The 22,152-nt window shown below is 40.4% G+C and overlaps 1 protein-coding gene across 2 annotated transcripts; it reads right to left on the reverse strand.

The window, feature by feature from the left end:
- Positions 1-3,688: 3,688 nt before the first annotated feature.
- On the reverse strand, positions 3,689-15,221 carry LOC142159876 (uncharacterized). Of its 2 annotated transcripts, none has more exons than XM_075214724.1 (6): positions 15,137-15,221; positions 10,372-10,563; positions 10,169-10,292; positions 9,956-10,053; positions 8,661-8,772; positions 3,689-5,567 (listed from the first exon to the last, which is right to left on the reverse strand). In XM_075214724.1, the coding sequence occupies exons 2-6, from the start codon at positions 10,501-10,503 to the stop codon at positions 4,504-4,506; spliced, it is 1,530 nt and encodes a 509-aa protein (XP_075070825.1). In that variant the 5' UTR covers positions 10,504-10,563; positions 15,137-15,221; the 3' UTR covers positions 3,689-4,503. The 2 variants fall into 2 exon arrangements, with proteins under 2 accessions (XP_075070825.1, XP_075070824.1); XM_075214723.1 differs by having other exon boundaries at positions 15,151-15,218.
- Positions 15,222-22,152: the final 6,931 nt, after the last annotated feature.

The raw sequence follows: 22,152 nt of genomic DNA on the forward strand, positions 1-22,152 counted from the left end.
GAAATACACATTTTGTCAGAAGAAGATTTTCTATAATTTTTTTTATGTCAGGACATGAAGCGCTCAGTGTATGTTTCCAATCACTCCTCCCATGGCGCATATGTATCTCATTTATTACCATTAATATTACACCTCTAGGACACTTTCCCATGTAGTTGAGGAGACGACAGTCGATAAACAATTGTACTATTGTCATTGAGGTCAAATTATAAGCCTCAGGACACAATTACATAGCATGTGTGGAACCTTGTGCTTGGAAGGGCTTTTTAATTCCAAACAACATTAAGGTATCTCGTACTTTCTTAACTACACTGGGATAACTACATACTACACAAGATCTATACAATGAATACACTGTATATACTGTACATTTATTTGATAACTCCTATCTCCTGCAAGGAGGTCTGGCTGCCACCTACTCAGGTTGGCCAGTGCCTATGCAATATGGCAACGGAGCGCCTGGCCTCAGCTATCTGCAAAGTGCCCCTTTTTACACACATACAGTTGTGTTGTTTAGCACAACTGCGGACAAACACACCTGCTTGTCTGATTTTGTTTGAGTCCGTTATCTGGACTAGAGACAGCAGCTCAGGACGGGCAAAACTTCCAGCCCTCATGTTTGCAAGTGTATGAAGCTTTCAGCATTCTCAGCGGTGATTGGCTCACAGAGGAGGCGAGGTGGCAGACATATGCCCACTGCCATCCCATTTAATCCCATAACTAAAACAGTGGCTAAGCAATCTTTCCTATTAAACATTAAGGAGTAAAGTGGTGTCAATGCTTGGTGCAAACATATGGTGCACACACAAATAAATATTCCATGCACTATGTAAAGCAACATAAGGACAACACACATTTAATACCTGCCTAAATTTCACAATAATCTCTAAAACTAGAAAGCAAATTCAGATCCACATCTGCTATTATGCCCCAACCAGATTACGAGGCACCAAAAAGCCACGTCTGCCCAACTTTACCTTACAGGAGGTAGAGGTGCTACCTACCTACACCACACCAGCAAGAACCTCACTGCAGGTCCTAAACAGCGAATTTGGGTTGAGATCCAGCATAAGATAAATGCTGTGGCCGCCATCCGCCAAAGCATCCATGAAATTAAAAAGAGGTTAGTCAGACAATGTTTTGCTCTTATATTTGGTGCTGCATACTTCCATTACAAACATGGGTCCTGGAGAAATACTACCAGACCACATTACTGGATCCTGCAATAATTTTGTAAACCAACCTCTTGTGTGGCACTGTATCAAAGGCCTTTGCAAAATCTAAGTAGACCACATCTAGTGTACCACCATGGTCTAAATTCCCACTAACAACTTCTTGAAAACTAGATTAGTTTAACATGACCTATCCCTCACAAATCCATGCTGATTCCCACTAATAATCTTATTGTGCACCAAGTAATCCTGAATACTATCCCTTAATATACCTTCCAGTAGTTTCCCCACTATTGATGTCAGGCTTATAGGTCTATAATTCCCTGGTTCTGATCTCATTCCCCAACGGCAATACATCTGCTATTTTCCAATCACTTCGTACTGAGCCTGATGAAATTGAATCTATGAAAATTAAGAATAGCTGTCCAGCTATTTCCGAGTTTAGCTCTATAATAACCCTTGGGCGTATGCCATCTGGACCTGGAGCTTTATTTATCTTAATTTTATTCAGTTGTCCTTGGACTTCTTCCTCTGTCAGCCAAGTATTAATTAATGGTACAGTTTCATTTCCATTTTTATGTATTCTTCCTACCATTTGTTCCTCTCTAGTAAATACTAAAATAAAGAATGTGTTTAATACCTCGGTTTTTTTTCTTATTATGATTAATCAATCCACCCATCTCACTTCTTAGGGGTCCTATATTGTTCTTTTAATCCTTTTGCCATTTATATATTTATTTATTTATTTTAGGGTTTGTCTTACTTTCATTTGCAACTTATTTTTCAATTCCTTGTACCTATGGAAGGACTACTCAGTACCTTCACACTTAAACAATTTAAATGCCTGTCTCTTCCTTACCATTTCTTCCCTTACCTTTTTATTTAGCCACATAGGTTTAGACTTAATTCTTTTACATTTACATAAAAATCACTTCTGGTCTATCTGCTAGAAAAGGAGTCAAACTCTCATCTAGTCTGAAAAGTTTTTTAAATTGTCGATCTGATTTTTATAGAGTATTTAGTATTTTTCAAAATAAGCGCCAGAGATCTACCTTTCTATTTCTTTCCTTACCTGTATCCTCCTCTTTTACATTATTTTTGATTATTTTTATCCTCATTCTTCTCGTCGTGTCTAGTTCCTCTGCCTCTTCGGTTGCAACCCTTATTTTTTACTTTTAGCAAATTCTGGAAGTACTTAACACTTTATTTTCTTTGATATTTGAATGAAAAGAGCCATTAATTAAACAAATGTCCTTAAATTTCTGAATCAAGCACAAGAGAAGATGAGAGAGAATGTCTCTATCTAAAAGGATCAAAACATAGAGCTACTAAATGGAGATGAGGAATCCATTTACCAGCAGTAATTTTACCAGGAAAACCCAGCCAGAGATTTACCGTAGTAATTTACCACCCGGGAAAAAATGTAGGCTCACAGGGCATTTAGTTATACACAAAAGAGCCTATTTTTCCATTAGTGCAAAACCACACTCCAATATTGGAAAATGCCTTTGCAAAAACTCCTTTGTGCAAGTTTTCAAAAATGAAGATGTAAATGAACATGGTAAAAAGAGTAAATGCCTCAAAATCCAGCCTCCTAGTTTAAGGCCAGCCTCTTCATTAATGTTGACCTTTCCTTATATTTGTGTGTTTGAATGTTTTTATTTCATATATATTTATATCCTTATAAATGCGCTTTTCATCTAATGTTTGCCTGGAAGGTGCAAAAGGCCCTGTTAAAAAATATAGGCAGAGGACTGATCTATGCTACTTCCAAGCATGCGCGAGTCCTTTTGCAGAGAGCCTGTGACCTCCCGATAAACCATGAATTACCCACTGAACCTCATTAAAACATCTCGGGCCGCAAAACTAAATGTTGTTCTCGCATGTAGGTTCAAAGCAAGGCGCAACAGTCCACCTACACCACATTCAGTAAGGAACGCCTGAATCGGTCATGCTTCTCCCATCAGGAGCAAAGTTTTGCACCAGTGCAGACGCATCTTCACCCAGTAAACCATTCAGAGCATACTGGTAGTAATGGGTGCGTTTGTACAAAAAGTTACATTGGGTCATAAAATTGTATACGCACTACGTGGTCACACTTTTGCAGGCTAGTAAATGACCCCCGTGAGATAGCAACAGAGATTACAGAAATACTTTTATGAAACATACCTTTAATTAAAGAGTATGACCAAATATGATTCAATAGTGTCCCGTTTCCCACATTACATCTCCAGTCCTTTGCTGGATTATATATTAGTTAGGACCCTATATAATGACAACGTGGTCTTGTTATTATTATGGAAAGTGATGCCGTTATATAGAATAAGGAAACTGCACGCACACTGTATCTGTAACATTCTTATGTTAATGCCATACATTCCACCTATATCTGTGGATGATTATTATATAGTAAATGCACTTTGTAACTGGAGCTTGCACATTACACAGTGATGCCGTTGGGTATATACACAGTAAATGCATTTATACTTTTTTACAAAATGTTTTATTTTGCATGGTTGGAGAAAAACACATACAGAAGCCAATCAAAGCTTTGGTAAAACAGTCTGAACAAGGGGCGTGTAAAAACCAAACAAGGAAATGAGAATAACATTGGCAGGAAGACGGCAACTGTGCGAAAATTACCATATAAAAACAAACAACCAAGAGTTTTTGAAGAAGCAGAAGGAGAGAGAAGGAAGAGACTGTGGATAGGAAGGAATAAGAAGAGGATAGGATGAAGAAAGAAGGAGAGGAGAAAAAGCAATTCCGACTAGGAGCAGAAGAAAAAGATAAAAGAGTCAGGAAGCAGAGCTAATTATGAAGCGGAAGGCACATGTAATTATATATCACCCAAGGTTCCCAGATTTTACAGAATTGTTTTGCAGTTGTTAATAATAGGTGACATATATTCCAAATGATAGACATACCAAATTCTAGTGAGCAGAGCATTGAAAGAAGGAGGAGAGATCGAGACTTCCAATCAGCCACAAGCTGGCAGGTGGCAGCAGAGGTAAAGTGATGAATCAGCTTATTTTGATGCTTTGTGGTGTCAGGGGGAGAAGAAAGTATTTGGGTGAGAGTGAATGAATTAAATTAAGGAGAGACGACCAGTAACTGGCCTGCTTGTGGCAAGACCACCAGATATGGAGGAATGTGCCTGGGATTGAGCAACCTCTCCAACATCTATCTGAAGCGTCTGGAGAAATCTTGCAAAGTCTGGTGGGGACATAATATGCTTATTTTATTACATAATAACAAGCAATTGCTTTTGCACTATTTACAGTACTGCTGCAATCTTATTTCACATTCATCAGCTCATTCAAATTATTTTTTATGTGTGAACACTGTGATGTTTAACAAGATCTGATTTCTGTAAAACATATTTCCCATAGTCAGAACACATAAATTGCTTCTCCCCAGAGACATATGTGTGAATTCTCTGATGTTTAACAAGATTTGATTTAAATGTAAAAGATTTCCCACACTCAGTACATAGAAACGGTTTCTCACCAGTGTGAATTCTCTGATGTTTAACAAGATTGCCTTTAAGTGTAAAAGATTTTCCACACTCAGAGCATGAAAACTGGCTCTCCCCTGTGTAAATTCTATGATTTTTACCTGTTTTCTCTATATAAAAATCCCCAAATTCAGAACATGAGAATGATTTCTCACGTACATGGGTACTATAATGTCTCTTAAGATTTGACTTCTGTGTAAAACATTTCCCACACTCAGAGCATGAAAATGGCTTCTCACCTGTGTGAGTTCTCAGATGTATAACAAACAGTGAATAATTGGTAAAACATTTCCCACACTCAGGACATGGAAATGGGTTATCAAGTGTGTGAATTCTCTGATGTTTAACAAGATTGCCTTTAACTGTAAAAGATTTCCCACACTCAGAGCATGAAAATTGGCTCTGCCCTGTGTAATTGCTATGATTTTTACCAACACCCGTTTTTTCTATATAACAATCCCCAAATTCAGAACAGGAAAACATATTCTCACCTACATGAGTATTATAATGTCTCTTAAGATTTGACTTCTGGGTAAAACGTTTCCCACACTCAGAGCATGAAAATGGCTTCTCACCCGTGTGAATTCTATGATGTCTAACAAGGAGTGACTGGTTTCTAAAACATTTACCACATTCAGAACAAGAAAACATTAATTCACCTCTATAAGTCTTATTATGTGTAAGAATATATGAGTTATCAGAACATTCCTCGTGTTTAAAGGGTCCAGACGGTATATCTTCACTGTGATGTACTGGATGTAACTTTGTGGTAATGAGGTTTTCTTCTGGACACTCTTGTTTGATGTCAAATTTTATTTCACAACCTGGAGATAAAATTAAAAGTCCCTCAGAGATGTTTCTACTGTTGTGTCCATCTGCTGCGAATTAAAAAAAGAACAGATTATTAGGTAGAGACAGGTAACAAAACACACACCTTGGATGGTGTATAAGACAGCCCCGCCTCTTCCCCTGTGCCTCTGAGCGACTTCTGAATAATCTAAAAACAATGCAAGCATGGGTGGGAATTTGGGCTGCCATGGAGTCTCTAAAAGAAAAGGAATTAATGCTAAATAATCTCTTCTTTTCACCTTTGAACTCCTAACTATGGGATGTACAATACAATAGGGAGAGCCGCTAATGAACAAAGTCAGTCAGATATGATTGTAAATGATATCTTTGCTTGCCCAAGATGTTGAAACTGCTCGAGTTGAGCGGGCACTAAGGATCTCTGGCACCTTTCAATCATTACTCTTGTAGGCCTGTTTAATAACTTCTCTGATCCAATTGGAGATGGTTTGTTTAAAGGGAGCATATGCCCTTCTGGGTCCAAGCCTTAACACGAGGAGCTGTTCTGTCTTCCCAAGTCCTGTTCCAAGCAGTTATATGGAGATAGCTCTGACGTGAACCAGTGAATACAGCTTTCTTTCCTTTTCTTGTTTTGGCTGTGGATAAAAAGATAGCAGTGCTACTTGCTGATGTGGAATACCATCTTTGGTAAGAATTGAGAAAAGACTCCTTGCACCATAGTGCTTGCACCCCCCCCCCTCCCCTTATTAGGCAAGAGGTAATTGCTATCAAGAAAGCTACTTCCAGTGAACTCAATCTCAAGGAACCTTTCTCCAGGGGCTCAAAAGGGTCAAACATTATTGCATTTAGAACTAAATTAAGATCCCATGTGGCCACTAAAAACTGGATGGATGAATATTTCTCGCTGCTTGGAAGTACTGGAGAACCAATACTTAGTGTCTAATAATATGTTCAATGCGGACACTTGTGCCCAAAGGGGGGATACCATAAGGCCTTTGCTGCAGCCATCCTGGAGGAAGTCAAGGCTCTAAGGAACAGTAGTTGGTACTGGGTTTAATCTAGAGCCACACCAGACAATACATTTCTTCCAAATCCTGTGATAGATATTTGAAGATTTCTTCTTCCTTGCCCATAATAAGGTGATCATTAGCTTCCGATACCCCCTTCGTTCTCAGGAAGGTTCCGCTCAATCTCCATGCTATGAAAGCCAAACTCTCTGGATATGGATGTAGAATTTGACATTAGAATAATAGATCTGAGCGAAGATACAGGGACCAAGCCTGAACTCAGAGCATTTCCAGAATATAAGAATTGCTGTTACTTCTGGCTTCTTTTTTAGGACCTTTCTTAGTATCCGAGTGATCAGTGGAAACTGAGGTTACGAGATATGTTGTAGTTACAAACAATATGGAGTTCATTATTCAAAAGCAGACAGGAAATAAACACAATTTTTGACGTAATGCTGGAATAATTAAAAACCCACAAGGAACACCGGAATCATGCAGTATATGACAGTCTGAGGCAATGCATATTATGAGCTACAACACTGAAGAGTGTCTGGTGCAAGGTTACACAGTCTTTAGGTAAAGCAAGGCAGTAAGTCTAATGATAAGGAACAATTACCACTGTCCGTGTCTGGGAATTTTCTGTAGCTGCAGTCCCTAAAACAGGAGACACCTGATGCAATGCCAGGAAGAAACAAACTGAATGAAGCAACCAGGTTTCAGGTGTCCAGAATGAGCAAAGACAGAACCAGTGAAACTGAATGGTGCAGTCAAGAAATCAGGATAAATGTTGAAATTGGATCCGGAACAGGGACAGGAACAAAACAGGTCAGGATACAGGAACCAAAAGCATGCGTATCAAACGTTATCACTGGCGATGACTGCATGGCTTGTGAAGGAAAGAAGGGGTTTATAGTGAAGTTTGAAAATTGAAAGCAAACAGTTCTTCAGAGAGTGACACATCTGTGTAGTTAATGTGCAGGACAGATCTGAGTGTTCACGAGAAGAAGAGCAGATTTAACCCTAACAGAAATGTAGACAAGTAATATGCCAGCTGCAATGTCCAAGGGAATGTTAGAACATCTGTCCCTTCTAATTCTGGATCCGTTTTGAGTCAAAAAAGTTGGGCACCTTCACATTACTTCTTGTAGCCAGGATGTCTACTTGAGGAAGGCTATACCTTCTCACCAATTAATGAAACACTTCCTGATGGAGGGCCACTTTCCTGGACAAATTTGCTTTTAGCTGACGTAGTCTGCTAATAGGTTCTGCTCTCCCGCTACATAGAGAGCTGAAAGTGGCTTCAAATACTTTTCAGCCCATTACAAGATCTTTACTACTTCCACAATCAAGGTTTGACGGCTGTTGCCTTCTTGCCTATTTATGAAGTGTTCTGTCGTGTAAGAAAATACTGAGCTACTTCCCTTTTCAGATAAGCATGAAAGTGTTGAACAGCTTTCTATATTGCTCATTTTCCAAAATGTTAACATGTTCCTTTTTGTAGCCATTTGCCTTGCACTACTTGTCTTTGAAGGTGAGCTCCCCAAACTGTAAGACTGGCATCTATTGTTACAATTATCCACTCTGGCTCCGGATGTGACATTTCTGATTACCAGAGGTGCTGCTATTGTGCCTTTCTTGTTTGCATTAGGGGTTAACTTGTTCACTAATTATCCCATGCACCTGGGTGTGTTCTCATTTCCCCTATGTATACCTGTCTCCCCCAGCATTCATTGCTGGTTATTGATGTTACACTCTGTGGTCACTTCCTCCTGCCGTGCTCCTGGGTTTATGCTGCTTGAGATCTCTACTTACATTCTGCTGACCTGTTTCATCTGTGAACCTGGTATCTACCTCTGCATTTCCCTGTACTTGCTGCCTGGAATCTTTCCACACCTCCTGCAACCTTACCTGCAACTGCTGTATACCTGGTAATTACTGCAAGCTCATTATTACAACATCTGTTCTGACTCTTCAGAAATAAATTTGAATGTTTTTTCACCTTATTCATGGCTCCTTAGCTGTATTCCTGCATTGATTCGTGACAGATGAGAGCGCTTTCTATTTTTCTGTAGTTAGTGATATTGGATCTATTGGATTATTGTAGTGACTGAACAAGGAGAATATGTGACTCTTCTGTATTTAGTGTGTATTACTCACCCGTGCTGATATCTGTAGGGATTTCCTCCTCTTTACACTGCTGATCACCCCTCACATACGTCTCTTCTTCTACCTTTATATCTTCTACTTTAATATCAGTCAGCTCTTCACCCTGAATAAACACAATACAATAAATAATTTAATAATGTCTGATTTCATTAATTGAGAGCACAAAAGATTATCATTGTATGAGATCCAGGTAGCTTCTGTGCTAAATTCACGTAGTGAAGAGCAGTGAATAAAGTGGAACTTTGGAAGTGGTGGTATGGAAATAGTACGTGAATGGAATTTGACAATTTTACAATCAGAACAGTAGGAGAATTGACGGTATGGCATTCCACATTGTACCAGCCCACTTTGACCACTGGTGTTGAGTCATGTGACAGAATTGGTTTTAATACCAATGTCCATTTCATTTACATTTCTCTTTATATATATATATATATATATATATATATATATATATATATATATATATATATATAACGCCAGGCTTCACGGTACACATTATGTTCAATCAAAAAGGGGCAGGTCTCATTATAATACTGAAAGCTCCAATGGGACATGTACTGATGTGAATGATTCTCTGTACAGCGCTGCGGAATTAGTGGTGCTATATAAATAAATAATGATGATGATAATAAATGCTCTTAATAAGCATGTCCACATAATATTCTGCTCTTATTCTATTCCCTGTACACATTGTCATAAAGTTCTAGGCAGAACCTTACAAATTAAGACAGGACATGTTTATCACACAACATATACCAAATAACAGGTGGTTTAAAGTAGTTTTTAAACAGGATCCGGCCTCGAGTAAAACATATAAACATGGAAGTCATATAACAGATGACAGCATAACCCTATCAAAGCATACACTATGTCATTATTATATATAATGGAAGAAGGCAGAAGAACTACATACAACTTCTATTTTAAGGTTTGCTTTTTTCAAGGGTGGATCCTGCTAAGCGGGCTGGAATTCCTGTGACATCCCTCCAGTGGATGTGGATGAGGCGGGTGCCCTGGTATCACTTCTACTAGTGACTGGTGTTCTGTGGGCTGGCTGCAACACCTGGACATGGTACCCGGACTTCCTGCACTGGATTCAGAAGCCTTACCTACATGCTAACCTGAAACTCAAGTTAAGTATAAGTAACTGTTTCATTTAGTTATATATTTTGTACCTGTTGTTTTTCCTTCCTAGTCAATATTTCATGGTTGTAAAGGTGTAACCTATCTCCAACCTAAAACAAGGGACTTCTATATATTTTGAGCCCCTCAATTTCATCTACCTGATAGTCCTGTGGGATATTATGATTTTCCTCTGTATGATCCTTGGAATAAAGAGGACGGGGACATCTCTCTGGGGCATTTCTGTTACTGGATCCATCTGTAGGAGACACAGAGTGACTGAATATATTGTTTATATGATTATCAGATGATGTGTATATAGGTGGTCCTCATAACTGCTCTCTCCTTTATAAGAAATTAAAGTTTCCTCTTACCCAGTGATGTGAGGGGCCGATGATTCTCCATCATCACATCCTTGTACAGACCCTTGTGTCCTTCTAAATACTCCCACTCCTCCATGGAGAAATAGACAGTGACATCCTGACACCTTATAGGAACCTGACACACACAATGATACAGTCATCACCCAGACACATCCCCTGGTGTTACTGTATAATGTCCCATTCCCAGCAGTCACCTCTCCAGTCAGCAGCTGAATGATCTTGTTGGTGAGTTCTAGAATCCTCTGGTCATTGTTTCTCTCATGTATCAGTGAGTGAGGTGGAGGCACCGTGATGGGACTCTGGGTCCTGCTCAATCCTCCTGACATTTGGTGACAGCTGCTGGATGTCACATGTTCGCCAGAAGCACTTTTCACTACTGTGCAATCCTGTATATAGAAAGGTAAAATTCATGTTCTCTATTACTTCTAAATATGTAAGGCCATTAATTCATTGTCTTCTATTGAAACATATGTGGATTTTATCATGTTATGCATGTTGTCAGCACCAGGGAATAAATAATCTAAAATGATGTTAAGGATACAGGATGGCACTGTATAAAGAATGAAGATCACATAATAACAATCACTGAAAGAACATCACAGGAGAAAACAGTCACTGAATGAAGACCACCATGGTCATGGAATTACTAAAAGAATTGTTGTTGCGGACTCTTCCAGTTCCCTGCCCCCCAAAACCACAGGGAGACCCAATATTCTTTAGGGAGGTCACTCTGGCATCAAATTAGGAGTCTCAAGAGGAAGTTACGTAATATGCAAGGGAATATATTGATACAGAGATGGAGAAATACCAAACTGTGCGGGGACAATGTGTTACTACAGGGACGACGCATGGGAACGCGGTACTACAGGGACGACGCATGGGAACGCGGTACTACAGGGACGACGCATGGGAACGCGGTACTACAGGGACGACGCATGGGAACGCGGTACTACAGGGACGACGCATGGGAACGCGGTACTACAGGGACGACGCATGGGAACGCGGTACTACAGGGACGACGCATGGGAACGCGGTACTACAGGGACGACGCATGGGAACGCGGTACTACAGGGACGACGCATGGGAACGCGGTACTACAGGGACGACGCATGGGAACGCGGTACTACAGGGACGACGCATGGGAACGCGGTACTACAGGGACGACGCATGGGAACGCGGTACTACAGGGGCGACGCATGGGAACGCGGTACTACAGGGACGACGCATGGGAACGCGGTACTACAGGGACGACGCATGGGAACGCGGTACTACAGGGACGACGCATGGGAACGCGGTACTACAGGGACGACGCATGGGAACGCGGTACTACAGGGACGACGCATGGGAACGCGGTACTACAGGGACGACGCATGGGAACGCGGTACTACAGGGATGACACATGGGAATGCGGTACTACAGGGACGACGGATGGGAACGCGGTGCTACAGAGACGACGGATGGGAACGCGGTACTATAGAGACGACGGATGGGACATTGTGACTACACAGGGGAACGTGTTCCTACAGAGGAGATGGCGGGAATGTGTTATTACAGAGGAGATGTGTTACATTAGCCAGGACCCCCCATCGTTAGTAAATGTCTGAGAACTTACACTAAAGACCAAACACCAGATAACTCTGAAGAGAAATGTAAATCTATAAAAAAGAACAAGTCACTGACATTTTAATAACATTTTGCATTTCCCACTTGTTTCTGGTCCAGTTTTGTATCAGAACTGTGGGCTTTAGAATATCCCTTGAGCTAGATTATAATGAGACGACACTGAGACCCAGGAAGCTTTTTATTTCTATTCCCTCCAGAATTAATGTCAAGCTTCTCACACTCACCAATTCCACCCCTTCATATACCCTTCTAGCCCTCTCCTCTGACCTCCACCTCTTCTCCCGTGCTGCTCCGCACCTATAGAACACTCTACACTGCCTGACCAGACTCTCCTCCACAATTCTTTTTTTTAAAATAATTTTTTTATTAAATTTTAGAAAACAATATATGCAAAATATACCAAACAATATACATATAGAAAACAAGATGTTTACAAATATTGAGGAAAACTCAGAATTACAAAAGGTGAATAGGTATGCTACCATTAAGGAATAAGAATGTTGTTTTTCTTGTTTTGTTTCTTGAGGGAAGGGGGAGAGACAAACAAGGGGAGAGAAAGATTGAGGGGGGGGGGGGGGAGAAGGAACATAGAGGTTTGCTACTTATTAAACTATGAATCAAATGATGGAGAAGAAGATAAGTGATCTGCATAGTTGTGAGAAAGTGGGACTAGATTATGTATGTCTATCATGTAAGTGTACAAGTCATTCAAACATATGGAAATCATGTGCTATAAGTACGGGGGAATGTCAAATGGTTGTTAATGGAGGTTCGGCATTGTAGTAATTCGTCCAAGAAGACCAAGTATTTTTGAAGTTCACTGGTTTGTCTTTGAGGACTCTCCTCCACAATTCAATCTTTCAATAGTTCTCTTAAAACCAACATAAAATCTCTTTACTATAGACTGTCGCCCACCTGATACTACTCTCTCTACAAGTTCTACCAGCTCAAGTCCGATGCCCGTCCCACTAGCTCTTATTATCTCAGCATTGTCTTCTCCACTTAGACTGTAAGCTCTCATGAGTATGGCCATCTGTATCTTCTGTTTCATGTCTACATCTCCTTCGTCAACCATGTCTGTACTCTTTTTTTTAGGTCTAATTGTATTTTATGTGATTTCTAACTCTGACTGTCCAGCGCTGCAGTTTCGAGGAGCCTTACAAATAAACAATGATAACATTTCTGGAGTATTAAGGGAAAAGTTACACAATTAAATATGCATTATTATTATTCACTAAACACTTAATAGGTATTCACTAGCAGTGAATACTGGATGCTGCCTGGGTCATAAACGTTTGGCAGCTATGGGAGCTTTCTGATGTGTACATGGGGGTGAAAGTGAAGTGCTGGGAATGTTATGTGGCATAGTGCTCTGGTGAGAAAGGGGCTTAAGTATATAACAGTGTTAACTCAGGACATGGGAGAAGTCTAGTGTTCCAGGTAGTGGAACAGGGGAAGTATGTAGTGCAATATGTGTCTATGTAATAGAACTGTCTATAGTCTAATGTGTGGATTGGATGTGTTTATAGCAGTTTAGTAAGGGGAGTGGGGGACTCAGGTATTAGTGATTATGTGTTTCACAGGGAGGAAGCAGTTACTTACAAGAAGTTACTCCTTTGCAGAGCAGGTGCTGTCCAGCAAGATAAATTGTGAAGTAATTTGACCAGTGTTAAAGTAATTAAATTTTTACTTGACTAATTGTGTCTCCTGATTTGTTCTGACTCTTGTTTGTTTACACGTAGCAAAGTAAAAATGTTTGCAGTTATATTAATATAAATATTATTAATTCTAATTATTATTCAGTTAATGAGAGAGCTGTGTATCTAAATGAACAAATATAAGTGGATCAGCTAATTGATTTTTAAAAAATATTAACAATTCAGAGAATGTTATAATTTATATTTATTCCAAACTAGTAAAAACAAATACAGACGAAGTCCATGATTCAACCATTTTATAAAGCAGCTATTGTGCAATTACTGTGCTGAAGAAAGTCTCGGAAGAGGAATCATGTTTGGAACAAACACAAATAAAGTCCGGAGGATGATAGTGAATGACTACAATTTCTGCTGGCACCTTTATGGGTGAGGTATGGGGAGTCCAGGACTTCAGCATAAGCAATAGGATGACTGCCAGTTATTATTATTATTATCTTTCATTTATAAGGCGCCACAAAGGGTCTGCAGCGCCGTACATGACATATACAGAAGGCAGTGACCCATGACACAACATGATACAGAAAGAACAAAAAATTAAGAATAAAAATAAATAAATATATATATATATATATATATATATATATATATATATAAACACACACAGTAACATGGTAATGCAAATCAAATTATATCTGGGACAATGAGTGAAAGTGATGGTAGAAATCAGCGAGAAGTAGGCCGAAGCTTAAGAAAACAGGGCTTAGGAAGCAGCCAAGAGGTACAGGGGGTGATTGAATAGTAGAAGGAGCACACAAGGAAAGAGGACCCTGCTACTGAGAGCTTACATCCTAAAGGAAAGGGGGAAACACAAATAGGGTGGCACTAACTGGGGGAGAGAGAGCCGGGACAAAGGAGTTAGGAGAAGGACTGATAGACTTGAAAAAAGAAATTAGTCTTAAGGGCACACATGAAGCCTTTGAGAGTAGATGCTAACTTGATGGAACATGGAAGATCGTTCCACAGCTGGGGAGCAGCCCGGGCAAAGTCCCGGAGACAGGAGTGAGAATAGGTGATCAGTGAAGCAGTGAGGCGGTGGTCACAGGCAGAGCGGAGGGGGCGGCTACGAGTGTAGGTAGTGATGAGATTAGAGATGTAGGGAGGGGAGGATTGAATAAGAGCTTTAAAGGTGAGGGTGAGGAGTTTAAATTGAATTCTGTAGGGCATGGGGAGCCACTGTAGTGACTGTTGGAGGGAAACAGCAGATACAGAGTGGCGGTAGAGAAAATTGAGGCGGGTAGCAGCATTGAGGATAGACTTAAGAGGGTCAAGGTGAGAGTCGGGTAGGCCAGAGAGAAGGAGGTTACAGTAGTCAAGGCGAGAGACAACAAGCGAATGAACAAGGGATTTCGTAGCTTCCGTGGTGAGAAATGGGAGGATCTTGGATATATTCCGAAGGTGGAAGTAGCAGGATTTTGAGAGGGACAGAATGTGAGGCTTGAAGGAGAGGGAGGAATCAAGGATGACCCCAAGGCATCGGACTTGAGGGACAGAAACGAGGGTAGTGTTATTAACAGAAATAGAGAGGGGGGAGGTGGGAGAGTCCTGGAAGGGGGGAGGTTGTATGGGAGTTGGTCCCAATTCAATTTAGTGAAGTAATAGTGATGTCACTGTAACATACCCAGAATCCCTCACCTCTCCCGTCATGTCTGTTTTATTCATAGAGATAAGAGTGATGTCAATGTGACATTCCCAGAACCCCTTACCTCTCCAGTCAGCAAACAGACTATCTCCAGGGTGAGATTTAAAATCCTCTCATTGATTTGACTCCTTTCCTTCTCCAGTCTCATGTGACCTATACAAGACAGAATAAACAGATTAAAGTAAATATAAATATTCATTTTGGAGTTTTCAACCAAGCAAAAGTTATTCACCATAACAAGCATTTTATTCAGGATTAAAGATATACATATAGAAATCTATCCAAGATACATGTGACATATTTTTTTAAACATACCCATAGCTACAAAATGTCTATTTCCAGGAAAAATCCCAGGACTCTTAAGATTTGTCCATAAAAATGTCCCCACTTTTGTAATATTGTCCAACTGTGAAGTACAATAGATGATGTAACTCTCACTGCCTATTTTTATTCTTTGCCCTTTCTATACTAATATAATGCCTGTCATCTACCGCGGTCATCTCGCGGGGGAGATTTATCATGTGGAGAGCTCCATTACCATGTGTACAAGGAACTGCTGTAACCAATCACAACTTTGCTCTGTAGCAATGAATTCTGGGAGTGAGAGTAGAGCAGCACTGAAGTCCAGGGAAGAAGATCGACTTAGGGCTGTGGTGATAGTAAGAAACTATAAGGCAGCATTATGGGGCTTAAAGGGACCATTATTAGGCTAAACAGGAGATTATGGGGTTATATATTTATAAGGGGTTAATGACAGCCAAGATGGTTGGACATATCCTGTAAGAGCTCCGGTCTCACAGACATCAAATATCACCAGATAAGGATTAATACTTGCCAACAGATACTTTGTATAATTTGGCAAAGGTATGGATGACCAGGTGGCTGCCTGACACAACTGTTTAACTGAGGGTCCTTGGTGCTATGTGTAGAAGGCGCTCAATCAGGTAGAGTGGACTGTGATGCTAACAGGATGCTAAATCTGATTCCTCAGACCCCAATTTGGTTTCTAGCAGTCTGCAGTCTTTTCAGGTAATTTTGGCCAGACTAGAACGCAGTCAGCAGTCTGGTCCCAGTCCAGTCTCTTCTAAAATCTGATCACCCTCTTGCTATTGTCGACTTCTTGCCAGTCTCCCATTCATATTCAGTGGTCTCCTGAACTCCCAAGCATCCACCATCTGTACCAGTTCTTTCTCTACCGTGTGACGGAACCTAATCATGCCACCCAGCTTTCTGCACGTAGCCACCAGCTCTGTTCCAGCGATACAACCCTGTCAGGGTACAGACAAATCCTGAGGTGTGACAGGCCAAGCTCAGGTCACTGTCCAGGCCATCTTGTTAGAAGGACAAGCAGCACACCAAGATAAAAGATGAAGTGTGAACGCCTATCCATCCACACCACATTATTTTGGTTCTCCACACTCCTTAGTAATTTCCTGGCCTTAATCATGGTCTGAATGACATTCTCTGATAACGCCTTAACTCAAAGAATCATAGAATCAACAGCCACAGCATTAAAGCAAGCCGAGCTAAGTCTTATTGCAAAAATAGGCCCTAACTTGGAAGTTCTTCTCTTAGAGGCAGCCTTCACGGTGGTTCTGTCAACATGCCTAGCATGTCAGGGTACCAAGATCTCCTTGGCCAGTCTGCGGCTACTAGAATTATTGGGACACCCTCACTTTTGGCCTTCTTTAGTACCAGAGGTTACATACAAACTTACACTAGTCTGCACTTCCATGGGACCGACATGGCATCTGCTAGGAATGTCTTTGCCTTATTTACCATGTGGAGATGCTGGAGAAAGTGCATATTGGTGAATATTTTTGTTAATTTTTTTTTCACATTCAGCATATGGACTTCGTTGTTGGATGGGAGGATTCAGATTCTGTAGTTCCAATTTGTGTTTTGCAAGGACAGTAAGTACCTGGTTGAATATATATGTTATATATACAAATGTGACTTATTAATCTCCTCTTACCCAGTGATGTGAGGGGCCGCTGATTCTCCATCATGACGTCCTTGTACAGACCCTTGTGTCCTTCTAAATACTCCCACTCCTCCATGGAGAAATAGACAGTGACATCCTCACACCTTATAGGAACCTGACACACACAATGATACAGTCATCACCCAGACACATCCCCTGGTGTTACTGTATAATGTCCCATTCCCAGCAGTCACCTCTCCAGTCAGCAGCTGAATGATCTTGTAGGTGAGTTCTAGAATCCTCTGGTCATTGTTTCTCTCATGTATCAGTGAGTGAGGTGGAGGCACCGTGATGGGGCTCTGGGTCCTGCTCTGTCCTCCTGACAAATAATAAAGAGGAGAAGAAGAAATAAAATACTGAATTAAAACACAAACTTTGTGAAGTGTACAAAGGAGAGTAGGTGATTCACAATAATGATGCCAAAACTCCAATTTGCACTAAACCATGACAGCCAATCAGCTTCTGTCTTTCAAGTACTAGTTAAATAATTAAATCTTATATCGGATTGGCTGGTACAGCTCACTGCAAGTTTGGTCCATTGTGCAATAATTGTAAAGAACCATCAGTGACTCTCCATTACTTGGAGTAGCTGATTGTGTGGGAGGGCCTCAGGACATGGAAATGCTTAAAATACAATTAAACACCCTATATTTTATAGCTTACATAAAGCTCACAAGATGGCTGCCGATAAAGCTCACAAGATGGCTGCCTTCACTATGTAAATGTGACGAGGGCTATTTTACCTACCTTAGCACTATAGAACATGAGACTTTATAAAGACAACAGAGTCACATCGCTATTAGTTAAATTGACATCACATGAAACTATGGCATTTCTAAGAAATAAAACTTTTCAGGCTTCTTATGAATAGAGTATAGCTTTGGTGGGCTACACCTGCTTTGGTACAGAAAGGGGTGTATTTTATTTGTGGATGCAACGCTTATTCCTGGGTTCCCACTAAATCCTCAGGGGTTTTAGTGCTCGCCTCTCATAGGACCAAGATGTAATCTCCAGGGCATCAAAGGAACAGGTGCTCCGATGACAGTGATTATGGGATCTGGCAAAAGATGGAGCAGTGATGTTTGTACCTTATTTTATATTAGGGAGTAGTCAATGGTTATCCAAAACAGTAAACATATTTAATGGAACTACGAATAGTATGAATTTACCCAAGGAAGATATGAGACAAACTAGGGAAGCACAAGATGGTATGCTTGGCAGCAGTGATGGCACATGTGCCGTCATAGAAGAATGTTGTTGTTTCATTTTGAGTGAAGGAGACAATCTTCAGGCTCAATTATGTGTGAACTGGCAGCGCCCACTTGACTAACATCAGGAAGATGAGACTAAAGAGTAATAAACACTGTAGCTAAAGTGCACGTTATGGTTATATATAGCCAATAATGATGAAATGGTGATGATAGAGGGAATGTAAGCTCTCATGAGCAGGGCCCTCTTTCCTTGTGTGCTCCTTCTACTATTCCATCACCCTCTGTACCTCTTGGCCTGCTTCCCTAGCCCTGTTTTCCCTGTCTTCTTAAGCTTTGGCCTTCTTCTCGCTGATTTCTACCATCCCTTTCACTATCTGTCCCAGATATAATCTGATTTGCTTTACCCTGTCACCTGTGTTTGTATATATTTTTGTATCATGTTGTGTCTTGGTTCTGTTTTCTGTATATGTAATGTACAGCGCTGCGGACCCTTTGTGGCGCCTTATAAGTCAAAGATAATAATAATAATAATAAATGTTACAGTGTTATATTGTATGGCTAAAACGGTAACCCAGGATTATATGAAAAGAGTATTCTATAGTAGATTATTACAGATGGATTTATTAAATATTGAAAAAGGTTAGTAATAATGTAAATAAAATTAAAAATAAATCTTACATAAAAATAAAAATTCAATTATGGCTTTTCCTTTGGAGAGCAGACAATAAAGCCCCATCCCTTTCACCTCTTACCAATCCCCTCATATCACATCATGAGCCAAATGGTGGAATGTGATGGACTGTAAAATATGTGTCTTGTGATGTATATGCAGGGGCGCCGAGAGCGGGGGTGGGGTGGGCGGAGCGGGTACAAATTACCCGGGCTCAGGTCTGACTGGGGGCCCACTGGAGCTCTATAATTATTATTATTATTTTTTTTAAAACAGCACTTTTGTTGTCCGCAGGTGTCGCTGCTAGACATACTGTCCCTGTTACCTTGATTATACAATGGAATGGCTTGACTCAATTAGCTATTTTGGCTGGATACACTAAACATGGGGTTACAATATTACAGCAGCGAATGACACTGCACGCTTACATGAAACAATAAGACTTTTGACACATTGTATCAGCAGTGTTACGTCATCTGAATCTGTGATACATTTTGATACAATAACATTTATATTGATACATTTCCCATTGCTATTTCAGCCAAAATATTACTGTGGAGGCATATTGCATATCATTTAGAAGTTTTAACCTCATTACCTCTCAGATTACCTGTTGACCTAGCTAATTAACATGGGCTGCCAGCTTGTTAACTCTAAACTGCCCTTTATAACAATGGACATTTGAGACAAATGGTAATTACATTAGCTAACACTAGCAAAATGACTGCTGCTGTCCTGTTATTTTTACACAGTATAGCAATATTCTTTATATTTATACTACATACACTATTGCAGGTAATAGCAAGGGCAAAATGAACCTAATAACATGAAATCATAATACACCGATGCCCTGGTGTATATACTTAGACTTGGGCAAGGATTAAAAAGTACATTCAACCGTGAGAAAGGGGTGATGAATACAAAGTTCTCAGTCCAGTAGCACCACGTGTCCTCACATAGTGTATGTGTGTTATATTAATATACTGTGTGTGTATGTGAGGGGGGCAGTATGTTAATACAGTGTGTGTGTGGGGGGGGGGTAGTATGTTAATATAGTGTATATGTGGGGGGGGGGAGTGTGTTAATATAGTGCATGTGTGTTATGTTAATATAGTGTGTGTGAGAGGGGCAATATGTTACTATAATATGTGAGGGGAGGGTGGGTCTTAATATAGTGTGGGAGGTAGGCTATTTAATGGTAGAGTGCAGGTGGGGGCTTATTATTTAATGCGTGATATTGTATTTGTCAGGTGAGGGTGGGGAAATTTCATTTATTGGTCGGCATATTTAATTTAATGTTGGGGTCTATTACTTTAAGATGAGGTGACGGGACCTTTAATTTAATGCTGGGGTGGTTTGGGGCTAATAATTGAATATGGGGCTGAATTTGGGGAGGAGGGCTATTTATTACATCTGAATATGAATTCTTTAATGCCGGGGATGGTTTGGGGAAATGGTTATATTTATTAAACGTAAATGCTATTTAATTTATTGCTGGGGCTATTTGGAGGAAGAGAAATAGATTTAGATATTAAATGGGAATACTAATAATTTAACTTTAGAGCTGGCGGGAAATAGTCCTATTTATTAAATGTGTTTGCTATTATTTTAATGTCAGGGCTCGCTGTGCGATGTTTCCGTGTCACATGGCCGGCAATTGATTCTCCCTCAATATGTCATGTCTAAAGAAGTACAGCCTCGCCCCGTGTTGACCACGCCCCTTTGGCGGTGCTTTCGCTGTGCATACAACACCTTCCCTTATCAGCTGTGGAGGAAGGGGGGGGGCAAAAGTTGCTGCACTGGGGCCCCAAATTCCTCTTGGCAGCCCTGTGTATATGTGACTTCTAAATATCTGCACCCAAACACACAACACTCTGAAGCCCTGATTAGGTAGATTGGGTTCAGAGTGGTAGGAAAGAGTTAAAAGCTCAGGAAATGACAACCGCAGCTGCATGGATGTGATAGGAAGGATCCAATGTTTAAGAAGTGTCTCGCAATTTACAAAAGCAGCACCTGTATATTAAACATAATGCTATCACATGCTAGTCATGCATAGGTGCAGGCTCTAAATTATACTCTAATCGGTTGTCACTTGTGTAATATTTTGCTTTAAGCTTTACATAGTAACATAGTTGAGGTTAAAGAAAAGACACCAGACCATCATTTGCCTTTTAAATATTACTTTTTGTGTCTTTAATGCTGACTGGTTATGTCATGTATGTATCAAATTGTAGGGGAGTATCCCAGCTTCAGAGTTTCGCTGCGGATTACAAGAAGGGTGCCCTGATCTTGTGACTGGGACGGGAGCTTACCTGCTATAGCTAATTACTGTTGTCACTGTACACATCTTTTTACCGAAAGCTAAGTAAAGCATTTTTATCACTTCTATCGCTGCGTTATTAATTTGGAGCACATATCTTGTTTGGAAATTTGCCTACCTGATTTGCAATAAAATACAGAAGACCTGCACTGATTAAGCAGAAAAATGGTTCAGGTTTTAACTTGTATTATTATTGGTTGGTGTCATTATTGTATAAATGTAAAACTTTCAAGCTGATTTCATATGTATGTATATGTGATATTTACGTGACATACATGTATGGGTGTGTGTGACATGCATGTGAGGAGTATAACATGTATGTAGTGTGGGAGCAGAACATGCTACTTAATCAGACTGTATAATAATATTACAGTAACATAATCCTGCCACTTCCATCAGCACAATCATATGACTGATTGTATCCACAACACACACACATATATAATAATAACAACAAGACACATACATGTAATTAGAGCTTATGCTCACAATCATTACCCTTTCTCCAGTCACTGGATCGTCTCACTTGGAAGCTGCACTTCTGACTTCCGGTCTGTGCGTCTCAAAGCAGATAGGCTTCAACAAAATGGCTGACTCCGTATACCTGGTTCCCTCTAAAAACACTGGCAGAACACGTCACTGACGGAGCTCAGGGAGACTAATCTAATCCCAGTGATAATGCAAGAGGAACCACGAAGTCGGCCATCTTGTTGAAGCCAATCGCAGTGGCTCGCGCAGACCGGAAGTCTAGTGTGCAACAGCTTCAAGGTGAGTAGTGAAAGGGTAATGACTCTGATTATAAGATTCTAT

The sequence above is a fragment of the Mixophyes fleayi genome, chromosome 6, assembly GCF_038048845.1.
Source record: "Mixophyes fleayi isolate aMixFle1 chromosome 6, aMixFle1.hap1, whole genome shotgun sequence".
In the NCBI taxonomy this organism is placed as follows: Eukaryota; Metazoa; Chordata; class Amphibia; order Anura; family Limnodynastidae; genus Mixophyes; species Mixophyes fleayi.

What these genes read in the sequence shown, in the direction of transcription:
- LOC142159876 (XM_075214723.1), bottom strand. Translation starts at nt 15,177, where the DNA reads ATGAATAAAACAGACATGACGGGAGAG. An exon ending in AAACAGACATGACGGGAGAG is followed by an intron (nt 10,564 to 15,150) that starts GTGAGGGATTCT and finishes TTCTATATACAG; the next exon opens with GATTGCACAGTAGTGAAAAG. An exon ending in ATATCCCACAGGACTATCAG is followed by an intron (nt 8,773 to 9,955) that starts GTAGATGAAATT and finishes GTGTTTATTCAG; the next exon opens with GGTGAAGAGCTGACTGATAT.